Genomic DNA, 22,717 nt, shown 5'->3' with positions numbered 1-22,717 from the left:
TTAACCTCATTATTATACCTCTTAAATTAATGTTTGTTTTGTAGGTTCAAAGGAAAAAATTAAACATGAAAATTATAACTGAGTTACAATCTTGTATTGGTATAACATATACCCACAAATAAGATGTCTGAAAAGAAGCGTACTTCAGAAGAGCTAGAGGATATCATTAGTCGATTTAGAAAAGAATCTAGATCACGGTCTGTGGAGCAATCTGGACTTACTAAAGAAACATCAAACTTGTTAAAGGAAGATTCTGATGAGACATCTTCCAACCAAATTTATGAAACACGTCCTAGAAAGAACACATTTGCTATACATGATGATACATCAACATCCTGCTCCGGAAGTAAGTCTAAAAAAAATGAAGAACAAAGGAAAACTCTCCAATTTTCTGAAACAATTGCTACATGTGACAGTCTGCAGTCAAAAACTGGAATTTCACACAGTTCATCATTATCAGAAACCGAGATGAGGGCTGAATATCAGGCTTTTGTTGACTCCCTATCTCATGAAACATTAGGAAAAATTAGTCCACAACTCTCTGAAGAAAATCAGGAAGGATCTGGCTTATCATCAGATAACTTTACAATTAACCTCAAAGCCAAGGGTTTACAAGAATTCCCTAAGGACATTTTAAAAGTCAAATATGTAAAATATCTGTATTTAGATGAGAATGAAATCAAAAGTTTTAAAGGGGCAGACTCAAGGGATATGCTAGGACTTGAAATTCTATCCATACAAAAAAATGGGCTATCAAGACTTCCATCTGAAATTCAGTTACTTCATAATTTAAAACTCTTAAATGTCAGTTACAATCAAATATCACATATACCTAAAGAAATATCACAGCTTGGGAATATCAGGGAACTATTTTTAAATAACAATTGCATTGAGGATTTTCCTTCTGGCTTGGAAAGTCTTAAAAACTTGGAAATTTTAAATTTGGCTAAAAATAAGTTAAGACATATACCAGATGCCCTGTCTAGTTTGAAAAACTTGAGGGCTCTTAATCTGGAATATAATCAGTTAACAATATTTCCTAAAGCTTTGTGCTTCCTTCCCAAGTTAATTTCACTAAATCTTACTGGGAACCTGATAAACAGTTTGCCAAAAGAAATTAAGGAGCTTAAAAATTTAGAAAAACTTTTACTGGATCACAATAAACTTACCTTTTTGGCTGTGGAAATTTTTTTATTGCTCAAAATGAAAGAACTCCAAGTGACAGACAATAAATTGGAAGTTATTTCAAACAAAATTGAGAATTTTAAGGAACTTAGGATTCTAATACTTGATAAAAATTTATTGAAAGACATGCCAGAGACCATTTCCCACTGTGCAGTATTGGAATGCCTTAGTCTTAGTGATAATAAATTAACAGAACTTCCTAAGAACATCCATAAGCTTAAAAATTTAAGAAAACTCCATATAAACAGAAATTATCTAGTGAAAATACCTGAATATATTTCACATCTTAATAATGTGTTCAGCCTAGAATTTTCAGGAAATTTTATCACAGATTTTCCCATTGAAATAAAAAACTGCAAAAACATAGCTAAAGTTGAATTGAGTTATAATAAAATAATGTATTTTCCACTAGGTTTCTGTGCTTTAGATTCTCTTTATTATTTGAATTTCAGTGGAAATTATATTTCAGAAATACCTGTAGACATATCTTTCAATAAACAACTGCTTCATTTAGAACTGAATGAAAACAAACTCCTTATATTTTCTGGGCACTTATGTTCTCTTATTAATCTTAAATACCTGGATCTTGGTAAAAACAAAATAAGGAAAATTCCTCCATCTATTTCCAACATGGTATCACTCCATGTTCTTATTTTATGCTATAATAAGTTGGAAACTTTCCCCACAGAAGTGTGTGCTTTAGACAATTTGCGAGTACTTGATCTTTCAGAAAACCAAATACAGACTATACCTTCAGAGATCTGTAACTTAAAAGGAATCCAGAAATTAAACATCTCAAACAATCAGTTTATATATTTTCCTATTGAACTTTGCCACCTTCAATCACTGGAAGAATTGAATATAAGCCAGATAAATGGGAAAAAGGTAAGAGACAGCTTGGGCTTTGTGGGGAAGGGAGGGCTGAGGGGATCAGAATCTAAGCTGCAGTGTGTGTGTGTTTAATTTAGCTGGAATATTTTATTTTTTAACTTCAAACATGGCTTACAAATAAACTTTTCAACACAAGAGTTTAACAGGAAAACATTTCATTAAAATGAAATACCAAGTAATTAAAGGTGACAAATTTATAGATTTATTTTCACTTAACTTACAGATGTAACATAAACACATTATTGAAAATTTGGAAAGTTGACAAAAAAGAAGTAAAAATAAATTCCAGAAGCATACCATCACAATATAACTACTGGACATATATTGATACAACTTACTTTTGCTTTTTCTTATTTATATGATTTTATAAGCAATTGTGGAAATACTGTATACTCAATTTTAAAGTCTTCTATTTTCACTTAACATATAAGAATTTACCCAGAACATAACCTTCCCAATAATTATTATAAACAATGCATGATATGTGTAAATAATCCTCTGTTGTTAAGCATTCTGTGATGTTTTAATTTTTCATCATCATAAAGAATGCTATGATGAACTTCATAAATATAGCCTTTTCATATTTTACTATTTCCCTATGGAATTTCCCCTAAAGAACTGCTAGATCAATGGGTATAAATGTTCTTACAGCATTTCAGTTTACTCAACACTGACTGAATTTTATGGAAATATTTTTTAAAAATCAAAGAATTTGATTTATATATTAAGATCTGATTTATATATTAAGATCTCAGTAAACAAGTGAAAAGGACACAGCTATTACCTAGCTATCTTTGACTGCCACAATCAAATTAATTTGACAGAGGCTGGGACTGTTATCTGGAGAAGGGACAGGCTACCTACTCCAGTATTCTTGGGCTTCCCTGGTGGCTCAGCTGGTAAGGAATTCGCCTGCAATGCGGGAGTCCTGGGTTTGATCCCTGGGTTGGGAAGATCCCCTGGAGAAGGGAAAGGCTACCCACTCCAGTATTCTGGCCTGGAGAACTCCATGGACTGTATAGTCCATGAGGTCACAAAGAGTCGGACACAACTGAGCGACTTTCACAAGTCACAAGGGACTGTTATGGCAGCAAGATTTCCTAGTATATGTCACGTGTCCAACTCTTTGCAACCTCATGGACTAGAGTCCACCAGGCTCCTCCATCCATGGAATTCTTGCTCCTCTGTTCAGGCAAGAATACTGGAGTGGGTTGCCAGCCCCTCCTCCAGGGGATCTTTCTGCCCCAGGCCTCAAACCCGGGTCTCCCGGAAGATTCCAGGCAAATTCTTTACCGTCTGAGCCACAAGTGAAGCCCAAGATTTTCCAGAGTCTGTTACTAAAAAATACTAGGCCCATGAGCTTTGAGAAGCACTGGGCTCTTAGAGAATCACAATGCATTCAGCATATTAAAAGCTCTCAAGTGTCCTGCACAAAGAGATTGGTTTGTCTCTATTTAACCTACATTTCCCAAAGTTATTTGACTTTTTAAACCTATCTGCTATATATACTGGAGAAGGAAATGGCAACCCCCTCCAGTGTTCTTGCCTGGAGAACCCCAGGGACGAGGGAGCCTGGTGGGCTGCCGTCTATGGTGTCGCAAAGAGTCGGACACAACTGAAGTGACTTAGCAGCAGCAGCAGCAGCTATATATACATTTTCCAGAAAGACTACTCCAGAAAATACTTGCTTAAGTTTGTACAGTTCTTCTGTGTATTCTTGCCACCTCTTCTTAATATCTTCTGCTTCTGTTAGGTCCATACCATTTCTGTCCTTTATCGAGCCCATCTTTGCACGAAATGTTCCCTTGGTATCTCTGATTTTCTTGAAGAGATCTCTAGTCTTTCCCATTCTGTTGTTTTCCTCTATTTCTTTGCATTGATCACTGAGGAAGGCTTGCTTATCTCTCCTTGCTATTCTTTGGAACTCTGCATTCAGATGCTTACATCTTTCCTTTTCTCCTTTGCTTTTCACTTCTCTTCTTTTCACAGCAATTTGTAAGGCCTCCCCAGACAGCCATTTTGCTTTTTTGCATTTCTTTTCCATGGGGATGGTCTTGATCCCTGTCTCCTGTACAATGTCATGAACTTCATTCCATAGTTCATCAGGCACTCTATCTATCAGATCTAGTCCCTTAAATCTATTTCTCACTTCCACTGTATAATCATAAGGGATTTGATTATGGCAAAAGTGAATAGGAACTAAAAAGCCTCTTGATGAAAGTGAAAGTGGAGAGTGAAAAAGTTGGCTTAAAGCTCAACATTCAGAAAACGAAGATCATGGCATCTGGTCCCATCACTTCATGGGAAATAGATGGGGAAACAATGGAAACAGTGTCTGACTTTATTTTGGGGGGCTCCAAAATCACTGCAGATGGTGACTGCAGCCATGAAATTAAAAGACACTTACTCCTTGGAAGAAAAGTTATGACCAACCTAGATAACATATCGGAAAGCAGAGACATTACTTTGCCAACAAAGGTCTGTCTAGTCAAGGCTATGGTTTTTCCAGTGGTCATGTATGGATGTGAGAGTTGGACTGTGAAGAAAGCAGAGTGCCAAAGAATTGATGCGTTTGAACTGTGGTGTTGGAGAAGACTCTTGAGAGTCCCTTGGACTCTAAGGAGATCCAACCAGTCCATTCTGAAGGAGATCAGCCCTGGGATTTCTTTGGAAGGAATGATGCTGAAGCTGAAACTCCAGTACTTTGGCCACCTCATGCAAAGAGTTGACTCACTGGAAAAGACTCTGATGCTGGGAGGGATTGGAGGCAGGAGGAAAAGGGGACGACAGAGGATGAGATGGCTGGATGGCATCACTGACTCGATGGACGTGAGTCTGAGTGAACTCCGGGAGATGGTGATGGACAGGGAGGCCTGGCGTGCTGCGATTCATGGGGTCGCAAAGAATCGGACACGACTGAGCGACTGAACTGAACTGAACTGAGATGGAATGAATAATAATACGTTATGTTTTAAAAGTTTCTCTTATACTAAAAGACACGTTTTAGTTCTGTACTATAATCATCAACTAATTCCTTGGCTGATTTATAATCCTCTCTTTCTCTTCCTATACCTTACTATGGAAATCTACAAGGTTGTGTCTTTAATTTTCTCTTTTCTATTAACTGCTTCCTAGATCTCAGCATGCACATAACTCTCAGATCCACATATCTGGAGCTAATCTTCCACCAGTGCACTAGTACCACAGATTCCCTGGATATTCTCTGTTCTCCTATTCTTCTATTGTCTCAAACTCAATAAAACTTCAAAATCAAACCCACCTTTCTTTCTAATGCAAATCCCTTCAAAATTTCCCCATTTCTGTTTGTGATGCCACTTTCTTCTGACCTGCCAATCTAGAAATCATGGAAACATCACCAGTCATACTGAATCTTATACCAAAGCAATTTCATTTTTCCTCTGAAAAAGCTCTTGGATCCTCTCTCTGATTTTCCAGTATCACTGGCTCCATCCTGGTCCATGCTCATTGCTCAGTTCATGCCTAGACTACTCTGGGAAACTTCTGCTATCCTCTTTGATTCTGTCTCCTTCCTTTTCTCAGGACTCATCAAAACTATCAGCCTTCATTTCACAGGGCCATTCTTAGGAGTCTAGAATGGGATTTTCCAGGCAAGAATACTGGAGTGGATCGAACCCGGGTCTCCCGCATTGTAGGCAGATGCTTTACCGTCTGAGCCACCAGGGAAGCACCCCAAGTGTCCTGTAACTTCTCTTCAATCCTATTCATTCTCAAAAAGGCATTTGAGTCCCACCTGCTACATGAAGCTTCTTTTTTGTTCTCTCATTTATGCTGATATACATTCCCTAAATTCTCTCTATGTATTATCGTAAACATTATTTTGGCACTGAGTTACTTATTGATTAGTGCTGATTTCTGTTTGTATCATATGTGGATATTTTGGGCTTCCCAGGTGGCACTAGTGGTAAAGAATGCACCTGCCAATGCAGGAGAAGAGGTGCGGGTTTGGTTCCTGGGTCAGGAAGACCCCCTGGAGGAGGGCACGGCAACCCACTCCAGTATTCTTGCCTGGAGAATCCCATGGACAGAAGAGACGAATATCAGGCTACAGGGTTGCAAAGGGTCCACAGGACTGCAAAGAGTCGGACACAACTGAAGTGACTGAGCATGCACACACATACATTTTGTTCCCAAACTGAATTTTAATCTCCCTGAAGTTAGGATTATCTATTGTGCTTCTTTTATACATTGAAGAACACTGAGCTCCATATGTAGTATTTACCTTGTTGTCTGATTTTTTTTGAGGGACCCACATATTCAAAACACTTTTTTTCACTCACAGCATTTCCTCTATTTCAGAAGCCACTTCTGATGACTTTATTTTTTTTGAAGATGTGTATTTCTTCTTTGCCTTAGCAGAGTATCTTAATTCCTGTTACTTTGCAATACTTTTTGTACTAGGAATTTTCATTTGAAGCTACATTGCCAAACTGTGTGTGTCTATTACAAAGGAATTTACTGAGCACTTATTCAAAATGTATCATGATTGGGAACACGTATTCAGTCAGTCAATCAGTTCAGTCGTTCAGTTGTGTCCGACTCTTTGCGACGCCATGAATCGCAGCACGCCAGGCCTCCCTGTCCATCACCAGATCCTGGAGTTCACTCAAACTCACATCCATCGAGTTGGTAACACCATCCAGCCATTTCACCCTCTGTAGTCCCCTTCTCCTCCTGCCCCCAATCCCTCCCAGCATCAGAGTCTTTTCCAATGAGTCAACTCTTCGCATGAGGTGGCCAAAGTACTGGAGTTTCAGCTTTAGTATCAGTCCTTCCAAAGAAATCCCAGGGCTGATCTCCTTTAGAATGGACTGGTTGGATCTCCTTAGAGTCCAAGGGACTCTCAAGAGTCTTCTCCAACACCACAGTTCAAAAGCATCAATTCTTCGGCGCTCAGCTTTCTTCACAGTCCAACTCTCACATCCATACATGACCACTGGAAAAACCATAGCCTTGACTAGAAGGACCTTAATCGGCAAAGTAATGTCTCTGCTTTTGAATATGCTATCTAGGTTGGTCATAACTTTCCTTCCAAGGAGTATCTTTTAATTTCATGGCTGCAGTCACCATCTGCAGTGATTTTGGAGCCCCCCAAAATAAAGTCAGACACTGTTTCCATTGTTTCCCCATCTATTTCCCATGAAGTGATGGGACCAGATGCCATGATCTTCGTTTTCTGAATGTTGAGCTTTAAGCCAACTTTTTCACTCTACTCTTTTTAAAAAACTATAAAACATATATTATGTCCTTTAAAAATCCACGGAGAATACATACACAAGGGATTTATAAAAAGCTCTGTTGATGAGAGTAGGAGGAAAGAGATCAAATATGGAAGAGAATAGTTTGGAAAGACTTCAGTGAGAAGAAATCAAAGCAGGGTAAGCTTTAGGGACAGAAGGGATAAGGTGGCACTGAACATCAAGTGTTGGGAGAGTGAAAAAAGTAGTAAGTCACAGGGTTGAATAGGCAGCATTGGTCAGATGGGGGAGATATTTGGATGTTGGACAATTTGTTGTGGGTTTTATTAAGGAAGGGAATCACAAAGACTTTGAGACATAGTGAAAATATCTCCTTTTTTGAAACAAACAAACAAACAAAAAATCTCTCCTTCCCTTTTATTTCAGAAAAAGTTTTCATCATAGAAATATTTATTAAAAATATAATTGTTTAACCTTTGTTACAGCTAACAAGACTTCCAGAAGAGCTGTCTAATATGACTAAACTTAAACGACTTGATATCTCAAATAATGCAATCAGAGAGATGCCAACAAATATAGGGGAACTGAGAAGTCTGGTTAGTCTAAACGCAGACAACAATCACATAAGATCTCTGCCACCATCTTTTCTATCTTTAAATGCTCTCCAGCAGCTAAACTTGAGTGGTGAGTGTCAAGTATAATCAATAAGCATTATCAATAAGTTGAGTTTTAGTTTCTAGGTTGCAAATTTTGCTGACAAGACAGAATGGCAAACAATCAACACCATGTATTAAGTGCCCATCGGAAGGAAATGGCTACTGCACATACAGAAAATGAGAGCAAAGCCTAATGTCCAGTTCCTTCCCTGAAAGAGGTTATGATCTAGCTGGGGAACCTGAACATATTTTCATTTCTTTTCTGTCTTCTCTGCCTATCCTAATCATTGAGAATTTCTTCCCTTTGTGAACATGACCTCACTTTCCCTCTCCACACACAACCTTAGGTCAGCATTTTCTCTATTTTCCTTTCCTGCTGGCTACCCTGAGCCCACTCCTACACTCTATAGTAATCTAATATCTTACAGTCTTTTACAAAGTAAATTACTTACTTCAATTACAACAACAAAAGTAAGTCATTCTAAAAATATAAGAATTCTCAAAGCTAGACTAGTATTTTTCTTAATTTTTATCATAAAGTATTTCAAGCTTACAGAAAAAAACACTTATATGCTTATTCTCAGCTATAAGGAATCATTTACTTGAGATTTTTTTTCATTCTTTTTTCAAATTAATTATTTATTGAAGGATAATTGCTTTACAGAACTCTGTTGTTTTCTGTCAAACCTCAACATGAACCAGCCATAAGAGGGGATACATGTATACTTGAGATATTTTTGACTGTTAAGAAATAAAACAGAATCGAAACTTCTTTTGTACTTCTCCCCAGACTAGAAGTAGGGCCAGGTGGGTCACTGGTAAAGAATCCACTGCCAGTGCAGGAGATGTAGGTTCAATCTCGGGTAGGAAAGATCCCCTGGAGAAAGAAATGGCAACCCACTCCAGTATTCTTGCTTGGGCAATCCCATGGACAGAGGAGGCTGGCAGGCTAACATCCATGTGGTTGCAGAGTCAGACATGACTTAGCAACTAAACAACAACAACCAAACTAGAAGTAACCACTGTACTGAAATTGGTGTATATCTTTTTTCTACCCATTTTTTCCATCTTTGATAATCATACCACATACTTTAAAAAAGCATATTCTACAAGTGTTAGGTACAGTGTTTTATAAATATCATATAAGTACTGGTTGATAATCTTGTTGGAATATTCTGTCTTTATTGGTATACTGTCTTGTTTTAGTTGCTTTGGAGAGAGGCATTAAAATCTACAAGTAGGACTGTGGAATTTGTATGATTTTTGCTTTTATTATCAAGTTTATTCATGTATTTTGAAGGACTAGTATTAGAAAAACACACAAATATGAATTTTTTAAATAACAAAATGGTATCGAATTTTGTCAAATGACTTTTCTGTATCATTGAGAGAATCATGAGCTTTTTTTCTTTTTTCTGTTAATATCAGGTTACACTGATTGATTTTCTTATATCATACCATCCTTGCATTTCAAGATAAATCCCACCTCACAATAGTGTATAATCCTTTTAATATTTTGTTAGATTTCATTTGCTCTTATTTTGTTGAGGATTTGTGCAAAAAGGATATTGATCTGTAGTTTTCATTTCCTGAAGTGTCTTTTTCTGGCTTTGGTATCAGGGTAATGGCAGCTTCATGAAATGAGTTATGAAGTGTTCTGTCCTCTTCAATTTTTTGGAAGAGTTTGAGGATTGGCATTAGATGTTCTTTAAATATTTGGTAGAATTCACCAGTGAAGCCACAAGGTGTAGGGTTCTTCTTTGTTGGAGGATATTTGATTACTGCTTCTGTCTTCTTTCTAGCCATAGATCTATTCAGATTTTCCGTCTCTCTCCATGATTTAGTCTTGGCAGGTTTTGTGTTTCCAGGTATTTGTCCATTTCCTCTAGATTATCCAGTTTGCTGATATAATAATGGTCATAGTACTCTATCAACTTTTACTTTTGTAGAATCAGTAGTAATGTTTCTACTTTCATTTCTGATTTTAGTAATTTGAATCTTTCTTTTTCCTTCATCCATTGAACTAGATTTATCAATTTTGTTGATCTTTTCAAAGAACCAGCTTTTGGTTTTGTTGATTCTGTTGATTCTCTATTTCATTTATATCTGCTCTAAAAATTCCCAGTGGCTCAGTGGTAAAGGATCCGCTTGCGAATACAGGAGATGCAGGAGACGTGGGTTTAATCTCTGGGTCAGGAAGATCCCATGCAGTAGCAAACAGTAACCCACTTTAGTATACCTCCCTGGAAAATTCCGTGGACAGAGGAGCCTGGGGGGCTATAGTCCATGGGGCTGCAAAGAGTTGGACACAACTGATTGACTGAGCATGCTTGCAATCTTTATTTCCTCCTCCTCCTGATAGTTTTGGGTTAATTTACTTATAGTTTTCTAGTTAATTTATATAGAAAGTAATTACATTGATATTCTTTTTTAGTGTTAGTATTTTCAGCTATAGATTTCATCTTCAGCATTGTTTCTGCTGCATCTATAATTTTTGGTTATTGTGTTTTCATTTTATCTTTGCATTTTATAATTTCCTTTTTTGATTCTGCCTTTGACACAGTGGTAGCTTAAATTTGGCATGCTGCCTAAATTAGTAAATTTTCCAGTCTTCCTTCCATTATTTTTGGTAGTGTCATTCCACTGTGGTCAGAAAAGATATACTATTTGGCTTTTTTTGAATCAATCTTAATGAGACTTGTCTTGTGCCTTAATATATAGTCTATCATGGAGAATGTTCAATGTGTACTTGAGAAAAACATGTATTCTGCTGTTGGAATGTTATATGTATATCTATTGGGTTTAATTGCTTTATAGTGCTGTTCAAGTCCCCTAAATAACTTTTTGTCTAAATGTTCTATCCATTACTGAAAGTGAGGTATTAAAGCTTCCATTTATTATTGTAAAACCACCAGATTTTCCCTTCAATCCTATCAGTATTTGCCCAGTATGTTTTGGGGCTCTGTTGTTTGGTTTGTACATGCTTTTAATTGTTGTATCTTCTTGATGTAATGATCCTCTTATCAATATATACTGTCCTTTGTCTTCTATAACAGTTATTGACTTAAAGTCTTTGTTATCTGATATTACTAAAACCACCCCAGCTCTTTGGTTAGTATTTGTATGGATATTTTCTTCTGTCCTTCAATACCAAGAGCCATAAAAGAAAATACTACTTTCCCAGTCTTTGCAGTTTAGCTCTAAGCTGGGGCACTTTAACACTAAGCCAGGCCACCTATGACTCTGTCTTAGTCTTTTCCTGATTGTGTGAAGCCCAGAAATCCACCTCAGGTGCTAGCCTAGGATTCTCTCAGTCTTCTTCTGGGCATGTGTCCAGTTCTGAATATGCTTATCGCATTCCATTTTACCCAGAATATACTGTGGCCCTTCTGAGCCCTAATTCCCCCAAGAAACTTCCTCCTCAGCCTTCTCCTTCCTGGGCTTTTGAATCTGTCTGTTGCTTTCTTTGTCTGCTATTCTTTGCTCCCCTCCCTTGTGGGGGAGGGGGAGACAGACAGTGTATGTCTTTACAAGGGACAACAACCGCCACCAGGGAGGCTGCTCCAGTCTGAGCCGGGGGAGCAAAACAAAGGTCATTCTCGGTGCCAGTCCGTCAGGAAATCAGCAGACTGGTCAAAATGCAAAAGCACAGTATTCAAAGAACAAAGTCTATGTTGGCTTTCTGATACCAGCACGCTGTACCAGGAATGCAGGCTGCCCCAGCCTGCTCTGACTGCTGCCGCCTGGGAAGTGGAGAGTGGCAGGGAGATGAGTGAAAAAGTCACAGTGCTCTCTTACCAAAACTTCTGCTGTTTTCTTCCTCGAGCAGGGTCCTACTAACTGTAAGATCCCGGAGTAAATGCCAGAATTATGAAAAAGCTGATTCTGTCATTGCTTTCCAACTTCAGATTGATTCAGTGCAGGACTTGATTTTTTAAGAGGATTATTCTGAACTTTTTGTGACAGTCATCATTCAAGGTGTGGTTTTCATGTTTATTTATACTGCTTGGATTTTGCTGTTTCTGGTCTGAATATTTTACTAAATTGGGGATTTTTAACCTATTTCTTCAAAAATTTTTTCTGCTTCATTTTCTCTCTTCTCTGTAAGATTCCAATTACCTTTACATATTGTCTTACAAATCCCTAAAACTGTGTGTGTGTGTGTGTGTGTGTGTGTACACACACAGCTTTTAAGCATCTCATATTGATCTGCCTTCAAGTTTACTGACTTGTCTATGATCTCTATCCTGTTACATCTGTCGAATTAATTTTTAATTTCAGATACTAAATTTTTCAGTTCTAGAACTGCCATTTTTCTTTTCATAGTTTATATTTCTCCTCCAAGATTTCCCTTTTTTCAATCATTTGAGACTATCTTTCTTTATATTCTTAAACTTCATTGTGTTAGCTGCTTTAAAATTCTTTTACTGTTAACTACAACAATTGAGTCAGTTTTTTTCTCTTGGGAATGAGCCACACTTTCTTGTTTCTCTGTTTTGAATCCTGAAGTCTATCATCAATTCTCTCTCTCTCCAAAGAAAGTTGATATTTGTTCTGGTTGCTATTGTTGCTTCATCAGGCACTTAAGTGGCTGGACTAAAAATGCAAACTCCTTCCCTGCCATTGGTAGCTCCTTAGATCTCAGTTCAGTACTTTCAGCTGGTAGCTGTTATATCGGTTATCTTTTGCCGTGTGACAAATTTCCACAAAACTTAGCTTCTCAAATTAATAAAATATTTATTTCACACAGTTTCTGAGGGTCAGGAACCCAAAAGGTATTTAGTTGACTTGCTCTGTCTCAGAATCTTGTATGAGACGGCAGCCAACCTGTTGGTTGGTACTACAGACAGGCTTGATTAAGGCTAGCATATTTGCTTCAAAACTTATTTATGTGGCTACTGGCAGCAGAATTGAGTTCCCTGCCATGTCAGCCCCTTTAAGACATGGTAACTAGTTTTCCCCAGAGCTAGTAGTATCAGGGAGAGAGAATATACATAAGTCAGAGAAGTAGCACATACTCCAAGAAACAATGAGCAACCTAGTACCCAGATCTTGGTTTCTAAAACCTTTCTTCACTAAAAGGAACCAGGTTCCTTTATTCTTGGCTAAAATCACATAACCATAAAATATACAAATAACACAAAGGCAAACTTTAGGCCAGTTCCTCTTGAAATGATTACAAATTCTCTGTCAGTATCACAGTTTTACTTTTTATGTCAAGTTTATATTATCAATAGATTAAGATGGTTTTGAAAAAATTACATTTAAGGAAGTGGAGCTTACTCTCCACTCTTTGAGGATGGACTAGACTTTATAATCCCGTTCTAAAGAACAAAGTAAGGAAAGGAGAAAATCAAAACATTACCTTGCAGAAACCTGGCAGACACGATTTTAGCCAAGGGGTCAAGGTTAACATGCCAGTGATGTCTTGTGGATGTCAGGTATCCCTGAGGTGAAGAGAGCACTCAATCTCTGTGGTGTTCTTTCCAAAAACCCATAACCCCAGTCTATTTATGAAAAAAATATATCAGATAAACTCATATTAAGAAATATTCTTCAAAATCCTAACCAGTTCTATACAAAACCATTAAGATCTTGAGAAACAAGGACAGGCTGAGGTATTCTCACCGACTGGAAGACATACCTGTATGCAGTGTGCTATCCTGGAATAGATAACTGGAACAGAAAAAGGACATTGATGGAAATATAATGAAATTTAAAAGCATCCAAAGCTTATTTAATAGTACTGTGTCAACGTTAGCTTCTTGGATTTAAAAATGTGACATGGGGGACTTCCCTGATAGTCCAGTGGTTGATACTCCGTGCTTCTACTGTAGAGGGCACAGGTTCAGTTCCTGGTTGAAGATCCTGCACACTGCATGATGTGCCAAAAAAGAAGTAACATAATAATGTGAGATGATAACATCAGGGAAAACCGAAACTAGATGAAAAGTATTCAAGAACTCCATATAATTTCTGCAACTTTTCTGTAAATCTGAAATTCCTAGAAACAAGAAGTTTATTTTTAAAAATTACTGAAAAAAAGTACCATCACACGTACTCTGTAAAGTCCATTCTGGTGTTGCAAGAGGAAAGCTCCTATCTTATTTTGTCATTCTTGATGAGAAAAAAGAACCCTTGCTCTGTTTCTATACGTCCTCCTTTTCACTCCTAGCAAGTGGACAACAGTAAGAACTTAAGATTTGCCAGCACCGTGAGGCTCCTTCGGCATTGCGTCAGTGAGACACAACAGACGCCCTTTCATTGTTGCTGTTCAGTTGCCATGTTGTGTCCAGCTCCTCGTGACCCCATGGACTGCAGCATGCCAGACCTCCCTGTCCTGTACAGGGTTGTTATTTGTCTCCATAGTATTCCTTTACAAAAAGATATAATTCAATTATTTTTTTTTTCTGCTAGGAAATAATCTTTCAGTTCTGCCTAGTGGTATCTACAACCTTTTTTCACTGAAGGAGATAAATTTTGATGATAACCCTTTGCTGAGACCACCAATGGAAATCTGTAAAGGAAAACAATTGTATACTATTGCACGCTATCTACAGAGGGCAGATGAAAGAGATGGTAGGTAATGAGCGAGTGAGCTAGCTTACAAGTCATTTTCTGGTGTGTGTATATTAACAAATAATTTGCTTTAATCAGAGGTTTTCAGTCTGGCAGAGACATTAAAGTATTTATCATCTTCCCTTTTCTGAAGGCTGGGAGTTTATTTTGATAACTCAGATTCACTGCATGAATCTAGGTCTTTACATTTTGAACCATTGAAAAAAAACGTAAATTTAAGTCACAGATTAGTTGCTCCCCATCTATTAGCCTTGTTGCACTTCAAGAGGTTGTGGCCATCATGATCGTGGCCAGACTCAGAGAATCTACATATTGAATTTTTTATCAGTTCTGGACTATATCACCATATACAGTTGTTCCAAAAGTCGTGTTTGGCCTTGAAGGAAGTTCACAGATCAGGTTTACACTGATGCCAGTCAGTTCTTGGCCCAATACAATTACTTGTCTGCAATCCTTAGGCAATCTTCATTCCTGCTGTTCTTAAGTACTCCTCTGATTACTTCAGAGAGTGGGTCCATTTTCTTTAAATGCCCTTTCACCAGATAGAGACTGGTTTCTCCAAGTCTTTGGATGGAAGTTTCACTGTCTCATTCTTTCCCTGGGTTTGGGTTCCCAACATCTAAGCTTTTTCCTGGGACTCTGAGTTTGCCACTCACTGACAATCCTCAGAATAGATCCAGATTTTTGTCCTCCAATTTAATGCAGTTTTTAAGTATTAAGTCAATTTAATGATCCAGAACTGGGGAAAGAGAATATATACAACTATCCCCCCAAATCATTATATTATGTACCCTGTCTGTGTAATCAAGAGGTTTATACCATCATAATCCTTTAATCTGTTGAGATGGTCACTAAAACTGCACAGTCCTCTGTAAGCCACAATATGTATGGTTACCTTTCTGAAGCTTATGCAAGAAGAAGGCCTCATTGATGGAAGGAGCCTAAGCAATAAAGTCACAGTAGTTATTTTCTCTAACTTCCTATACAAGTTGGTTTTGCTATCTTAAAAGGGGATATTTAATGGTAAGTTTACTTCCCTGGTGGTGCACAGGTTAAAGCGTCTGCCTGCAATGTGGGAGACCTAGGTTCGAGCCCTGGGTCGGGAAGATCCCCTGGAGAAGGAAATGGCAATCCACTCCAGTATTCTTGCCTGGAAAATCCCATGGACGGAGGAGCTTGGTGGGCTACAGTCCACGGGTCGCAAAGAGTCGGACACGACTAAGCGACTTCACTTTACTTTTGTAAAACAAAGCTTTTCTAACAAGCCTTTCTAAAGATCTATGTTATTGTTAGGTTACAGTACTTTAGAGAAGAGCTGTAAAGTTACATGACTGAACTTCTTTGTTAACATTCTGTTACTCAAATTCCTGAGGATAGAAGGTTCATGTGGTTCTAGCCAATGGAAGGGAAAGTTCAACGGGCAATGACAGTAAATCAAAGTCAGCAAAAACAAGAGAATTCAAGTCATTTATTTCCCTTCTTTATTCCCATGGGGCCCTCATACTGCAGCCTTGGCACCACAGAGAATGACAAGGAAGTCATCATGGGAGTCATATTTATTCTGCAATTAACAAGGAACATGGGGTCTCTTCCTTAAAATTTCACTTAGGAGACTTTTCAATTATATCATTAACATACAATCTAGCCTGAGTGATTAATGGTATGGATACATATTTTAAAACAAGAAGCACTGAACATATTTGAGATGATTATAGAGGGGTGGCAGATCTCTAGTTTTTGAAAATTCTCAAATTACCTTGGTTAACAGAAAGATGGATCTGGTTCATATTGGCTAATAGCTTTTTTAAAACTAACATTCTACTTATAATACATGATGTGAATATAAAACAAGCATATGCATGTGTGTATACCATATTTATAGTAGTTTTAAACTTGGTTTCTCAGGATAATACCCAAAGAGGCATATTAAAAAGCCAGAACTGAAGGAAGGAGTTAAATTTGTTTTAAATTCTGAAAGAATTAAAGGGTTTAATGATCATTTTGAAGTTGCTTATGATATTCTTCTAAATAGACATTTTATGTGAAATTGACATTTATGTTATTTATGTTTAGGGTTATTCAGAATTTAGAAGAAATGGACTAAGTGGTTCAAATTTCTATTTTGTTATCTTCTCAAATTTCAGTTAGTATATCTGTACTTATTTTTCAATTTTGTTTGATATATACATTGTATAAGAGCACAGAAGTAAAAAACCTAGCTATAATATTAACTCAAAATAGAGTACATTTTTCAAAGCAGATGGCCTAAATTTTCTTTTATGTTCCACTGTAGAGAAAATCTTAGTGAAAATCTTCAAGATAGTTGCCAAGAATATTACTGAAACAAATTTTCAATTTTTGTGTCAAAAATTAAACCTGACAATCTCAGAAAGTGATAAGTCTGCATTGAGGTATGTATAAATGACAACATGTAGTATAAACCTATTCTCATGTTCTGGTTTATATCATATTGATATTACATGCTTCTGAGACATTCATATTAACATGAACTCTAATTTGTTATAAAAGACTGGTTTTAGTTTACCATATGTTTGAGATCCATATGGTTACAGTAGTTTAAGAGCAAGTACTCTGAGGATAGACTGGTTGGCTCTAAATCCCAACTAGTTTTGTGACCCTGGATAAGTCCTCTAACTTTTGTATGCCTCAATTTTCCGCTAGTAAAATAAACAGATTTACCTGAGAGAGTTGTCATGAAATCAAATTATAAAGCATGTAGTGCAGAAGCAGTAATGCACTGGTCTACAGTAAATAGGCCACGATTATATTGAGGTCTTGAGTAAATCTCTCTTAGAATCAAATGTTAATTGAATTGTCAGTGTTGTACAAGGCAACAAGGGCTGGCATAGGACTGACATTCACTTACTATGTATGTGTCAAACTCTATGCTAAATTTTTATATAGACTGTCTTCACCGGTTAATTTAGTCACTCTGGTAAACTAGGTTGAAAACCTAGATACACAATATTGATACAGTTTAAAACAATGTTCCTAACTGATAATTAAAATAATTATTATTTAAAATTTTTTCAGCACTGTTTCACTAAGTGAGAGAGTCCACCGAGTACTTGATAAATGGAAAATGGAAAAGAACAACTTGTCAATAACCACTGCTGCCTTAAGAGATCAACTAACTCGGGCACTAACTATGATAGGAGCATATGAGATTATGGACAAAATAACAGCTTTAAAACTTGTTTCATGTGCAATTAAATTCTGAACAGTGTATCTGGAATAAGAACTGAGAACTTAGGATGCGCTTAGATAATTGAAACTGGATAGAAGAGAAAGGCACATCATGTCTCTTTTTATGAATTCCTAAGAGATGATAAATTTTGGCTACCAACTCTAGTGTCAACATAATAAAATATTACAGACACTATTTTGTGTATTAGTTCTGTTGTCTCTCTACCCTCTCTTCAGAGATACAGATATAAAGACAGCTATTCTTCAGTTCAGTTAAGTTCAGTTGCGCAGTTGGGTCCGACTCTTTGCGATCCCATGGACTGCAGCACGCCGGGCTTCCCTGTCCATTACCAACTCCAGGAGCTTGCTCAAACTCATGTCCATTGAGTTGGTGATGCCATCCAACCATCTTATCCTCTTTCGTCTCCTTCTCCTCCCACCTTCAATCTTTCCCAGCATCAGAGTCTTTTCAAATGAGTCAGTTCTTCACATCAGGTGGACAAAATATTGGGTTTCAACTTCAGCATCAGTCCTTCCAATGAATATTCAGGACTGATTTCCTTTAGGATTGACTGGTTGGATCTCCTTGCAGTCTAAGGGACTCTCAAGAGTCTTCTCCAACACTATAGTTCAAAAGCATCAATCTTCAACGCTCATCTTTTTTAGCAAATATAAATCCTTAGGCACTCTTATTACTATGGGAAAAGTTTAAAAATAGAGAAGGACTGGAGACAGGTGCTGTAGTTGGGAACCAGTATTTCAAGTTGCACTTCCAAAACAACAACAAAGACAATAAAATACATGGTGTTTAAATCCATGTACTATGTTTAAGTACTGTGTTTAATTTGGTCTCACATCACAAAATGTCTTTATCTTTTAAATAGAAACTTATTTTATAGTTAATAAAAACTGTACACTGTCTAGAATATTCCCAATCACTTGGAGACTCAGGTCACACTAGCTTGCTGTTGTTGTTCAGTCCCTAAGTTGTGTCCGACTCTTTTGTGACCCCGCGGACTGTAGCCCGCCAGGCTCCTCTGTCCATGGGACTTCCCAGGTAGGAATACTGGAGTGGGTTGCCATTTCCTTCTCCAGGGGATCTTCCTAACCCTGGGATCAAACCCATATCTCCTGCATTGCAGGAGGATTCTCTACCACCAAGTCACTCAGGTAGCCCCCCACGAGCTTAAGTCAGTGAAAAATGAGGAATCCAGAAGTATTATTTGTTTCACTCGTGGTTGGTGTCGATGGTTAACATTCTCAACTGGCAGCAAAGTATTTCCATAGAATATTAAAATAGGAAGGATCTCGGCAAACTGTCTATTATTTTACAGATAAGAAAAGTAAGACCTAGAATAATTAAGTGACATAGGCAGGTTCTCTATCCTTCCTTCAAAGATACAAAGACCAGAAAATTTTCTTGGACAAACTTTAGTCTGAAAGTGAGAGAGAGAAGAAAACTGGATAACATCAGAACAACAGCACAACTTTCACTGAGCCCAGTTCTTATCTTTTGCCAGACTGCTACAACAGCCTTTCAAACAGATCTTTTATCATATTTGTTGTTGTTTAGTTGCTCAGTTATGTCCAACTATTTTGCAACCCCATGGACCCCCCAGTGAGACCCCATGGCGCCTTCCAGGCTCCTCTGCCCAGGGGAGTGGGTAGCCATTCCCTTCTCCAGTGGGGATCTTCCCAACCCAGTTATTGAATCTGCATCTCCTGCACTGGCAGGCAGATTCTTTCCCTCTCACCCATCAGGGCTTCCTGTCCTACCCATAGACTCACCCAGAGCTCACTGTATTTTGCTGCCAGATTTATGTTTTAAAAACACAGATCTAAGCATATCAACCTCCTGATCAAAATTTCAAATTATCCCTTTTATAGTGGAGATCAAGGGCCGCCAGTCTGGCAGAGAGAGAGGTTCAGGTCACTGTCTTCCTGAGTTTGTGGGGCAGCTGAACTCCCCCAACTCCTTGGTCCTTTGGCGCCACCTCAGGAGCAGGGAACGATTCTGACTGAGGAAGGGTCGAGAAGGTTCCTTGGAGAGACTTCCATAGAGAGAAGTGGGCTCTGAAGAGTTTTAGCATCATTCATTCTTCCAATGAATACTCAGGGTTGATTTCCTTCAGGATTGATTGGTTTGATCTCCTTGCAGTTCAAGGGACTCTCAAGAGTCTTCTGAAGCACCACAATCCTTTATACATACTGTAAAGGAGCCATTTTCTAATCCAAGATCATGAAGATTTACACCTAAGTCTATATTAATAGGGCTTATACCACTGTAAATCCTTTTGTTTCCACCAGTGGCTGTTCAGATAGCTGATCTTCACAAATGCATGTGGTTAGTTTTCAAAGCTACTGCAGAAGAAGGATGGGAGTAGAGTAAGTTAAAAATACTTGAAGCTTGCTGTTCTTATCAAGATACAGCTGCTTTTCTTTAATAAGTGCTCCATGGATTGCTGACAGGTTTTGATTAATTTTCAGAGTTCTCAAAAAATTGATTCTGACACATTTTAGGTCTATTTTCTTGTTATTTTAGAGGGGAGAATTCTAGGAATTTTTGATTGCCATTTTCACTGACATCACTCTATATGTTTAGTTTTATATCAACCATCTTATTACATGTTTTCCATTTGTCTCACCTTCTTGTGTTTATTCTCATTATCTGTCTTAATTTGACCAATCATTTTATTATTTTTCTACTGATTTTATTGCTGTTATTTTAGAGATTACGTTAGAAATCACAACATTCATATAGTAAAATACACAAGATCTAAAGCTTCCTAATGCATGTTCTCCTCCTTCCTTTGTTGTGTTGCATTTTTAATTCTATATTTAAATTGGCTAACTTTATAATCATTGCTTTTAATGTTAATATGTATGCATATATATACATATATATATAAATTATTTCTCCCAGGATTCTTCATGTCTAGATCCTTCAGGATGCTTCTGTCTAGATCATTTTCCTCCTGCCTAAAGAATTCCCTTTAATATTTATTTTAATTCAAATTTTCTCATGATGAATTTTCTGTTATATTTGACCAAAAATAGTTTGGCCTTCAGAAATTCATTTTAACAATGTTAGTACATTACTCCTTACATGCTTCTATAGTGGCCTCTTAGTTTTTCTTGAAACTCTCAAAGAAAAACTCCCAATTTTTTTGGCTCTCCCCAAACTGAAATGGTTCAAGAGTCTCATTTCTTCTCAGAGGAGTTTGTCTATACTTAAATTCAGTCTGCTTGGTTGTCTTATGATTGCAGCTCTCTAACGGTTTCAAAATAAAGCTATGATTTTATAAATTTTTTTCTCCAGGAATTTGGATCTAAGATGGGGGCAAGGCCCTCACGTGGTTTTCCTCATCATAAATAGAAGCAGAAATCCTAGTTTCTTTGTATATTATTCCCGGAATGCTTTTCCATCTCTTTGCTTAAAAAATTATAATATTGGTTTTAGACCAGTGCTTCCTGCATGAATCAAAAAGCGAGATGAGTTTACTGAAGTTTTCTTCCTTCATTTTGCGTCCCTTAGTTTAAGTTTCTTCCCAGTCTCCCATATGGTGGTGATTGGCCTAAGGTCTAAGAACACCCTATTAACAGAAAATGTCTTCTCCTTCAGGGTAACTAACCTCCATCTTATTTTTCCTTGCCTTGAGCAAATTATTTGTTTATAGTTTGTAATGGGAGCCTTGCATAAACTTTAATGTCCTCCCTTGGTCTAGGAACGCGTCACACCCATAGGCATGGCTCTGCTGGAGGATGAATGTTGCTACTATCACTTCTCTACATTATTCTCTTTGCACTTACGTTTTGCCTTCTAGCCTTAACTACGGCAATGTTCTTTCTTCCTTCATTAAATCTTTAACCTCAACCTAAATGCAGAAGAGGTGATAAAATCCCCTCAAAGTCAGGCTGGCACAGTGCTTTCACTATGTTATTCCAGCATTTTGACAGTAAGGTACATGGGTTTATTTCTAATTATCCCCTATTCTTTATAGAACAAATACCCAAACACATATTGGATAGCATGCATATATTATTTTCCCAATTTCAAAGTCTGGCTTCTTACAGAAATTAGAGTTTCCATTTCTTTTGAAATTTACCTGAACATAATCTTGCTCAGTGCACCAATACTGTCAGAAATAATTTTTTGTTTTGATTCTAGTAGACAATGGTAGCCAACAACAGTTTCAGGTGAGTGAGGGTTAGTTACATCCCCACAGAAACTTACTCTATCAATGAAGCAAGTCTTAAGACAAGTCTCTCTCTCTCTCTCTTTCTCTCACACACACACACACACACACAGACATAGAGTTATGTAATCTGTAAGTGCAATGAAATCCCAGCTCTGTCATTTTTTAATATGCTAACCACACCTTTCAGGAAAGATACACTGGGCGCAAATGTGACAACATACTAGAGATGAGATTCGACTAATCTGATAGTCTATTTTAGCAACCAGAATCTTCCAAATCTCAACCTAGACAAACAACAGTTGTGGGATTGAGCTGGAGAGTCATCCTTAACAGAAGAGGCTACCCAGCTGGATGGAATTTTTTTAACCATGGTAAAGCACACATAAAAGTTATCATCTTGATCATTTTTAAGTGGGATTAAGAACATTGACACTGTTATGCAACAATTGTTGCCATTCACCTCCAGAACTTTTTCATCTTCCCATACTGAAACTTCAAACCCATTAACCCTTTGCCCTTCTCCTCAGCCCTGTAAACACCATTCTACTTTCTGTCTCTAGGTATTTCATAGAAATGGAATCATATATTTGTCTTTTTATGTCAGGCTTATTTCACTTAGCATAATGTCTTCCGGGTTCATCTATGTTGTAGCATATATCAGAATTTCATTTACTTTTAAGCTTGAACAATATTCCACTGTGCATTTATGCCATATTTTGTTTATCTATTTATCTATTGATAGACACTTGGGTTACTTCCACTC

The 22,717-nt window shown here is 37.4% G+C and overlaps 1 protein-coding gene across 1 annotated transcript; it reads left to right on the top strand.

Moving 5' to 3' along the window:
- Nucleotides 1-26: 26 nt before the first annotated feature.
- LRRD1 (leucine rich repeats and death domain containing 1) lies at nt 27-17,789 on the top strand. Its single transcript, XM_040260266.1, has 5 exons — nt 27-2,070; nt 7,799-7,997; nt 14,387-14,548; nt 16,842-16,959; nt 17,603-17,789. Exons 1-5 carry the CDS (start codon nt 124-126, stop codon nt 17,787-17,789), a joined length of 2,613 nt encoding a protein of 870 aa, XP_040116200.1. The 5' UTR covers nt 27-123.
- The last annotated feature ends 4,928 nt before the right edge of the window (nt 17,790-22,717 follow it).

The sequence above is a fragment of the Oryx dammah genome, unplaced genomic scaffold (genome assembly GCF_014754425.2).
Source record: "Oryx dammah isolate SB20612 unplaced genomic scaffold, SCBI_Odam_1.1 HiC_scaffold_18, whole genome shotgun sequence".
Classification (NCBI taxonomy): Eukaryota; Metazoa; Chordata; class Mammalia; order Artiodactyla; family Bovidae; genus Oryx; species Oryx dammah.
This window is presented reverse-complemented; position numbering and strand designations above follow the sequence as displayed.

What these genes read in the sequence shown, in the direction of transcription:
- LRRD1 (XM_040260266.1), top strand. Translation starts at nt 124, where the DNA reads ATGTCTGAAAAGAAGCGTACTTCAGAAGAGCTAGAGGATATCATTAGT. An exon ending in GCCAGATAAATGGGAAAAAG is followed by an intron (nt 2,071 to 7,798) that starts GTAAGAGACAGC and finishes CCTTTGTTACAG; the next exon opens with CTAACAAGACTTCCAGAAGA. An exon ending in AGTGATAAGTCTGCATTGAG is followed by an intron (nt 16,960 to 17,602) that starts GTATGTATAAAT and finishes AAATTTTTTCAG; the next exon opens with CACTGTTTCACTAAGTGAGA.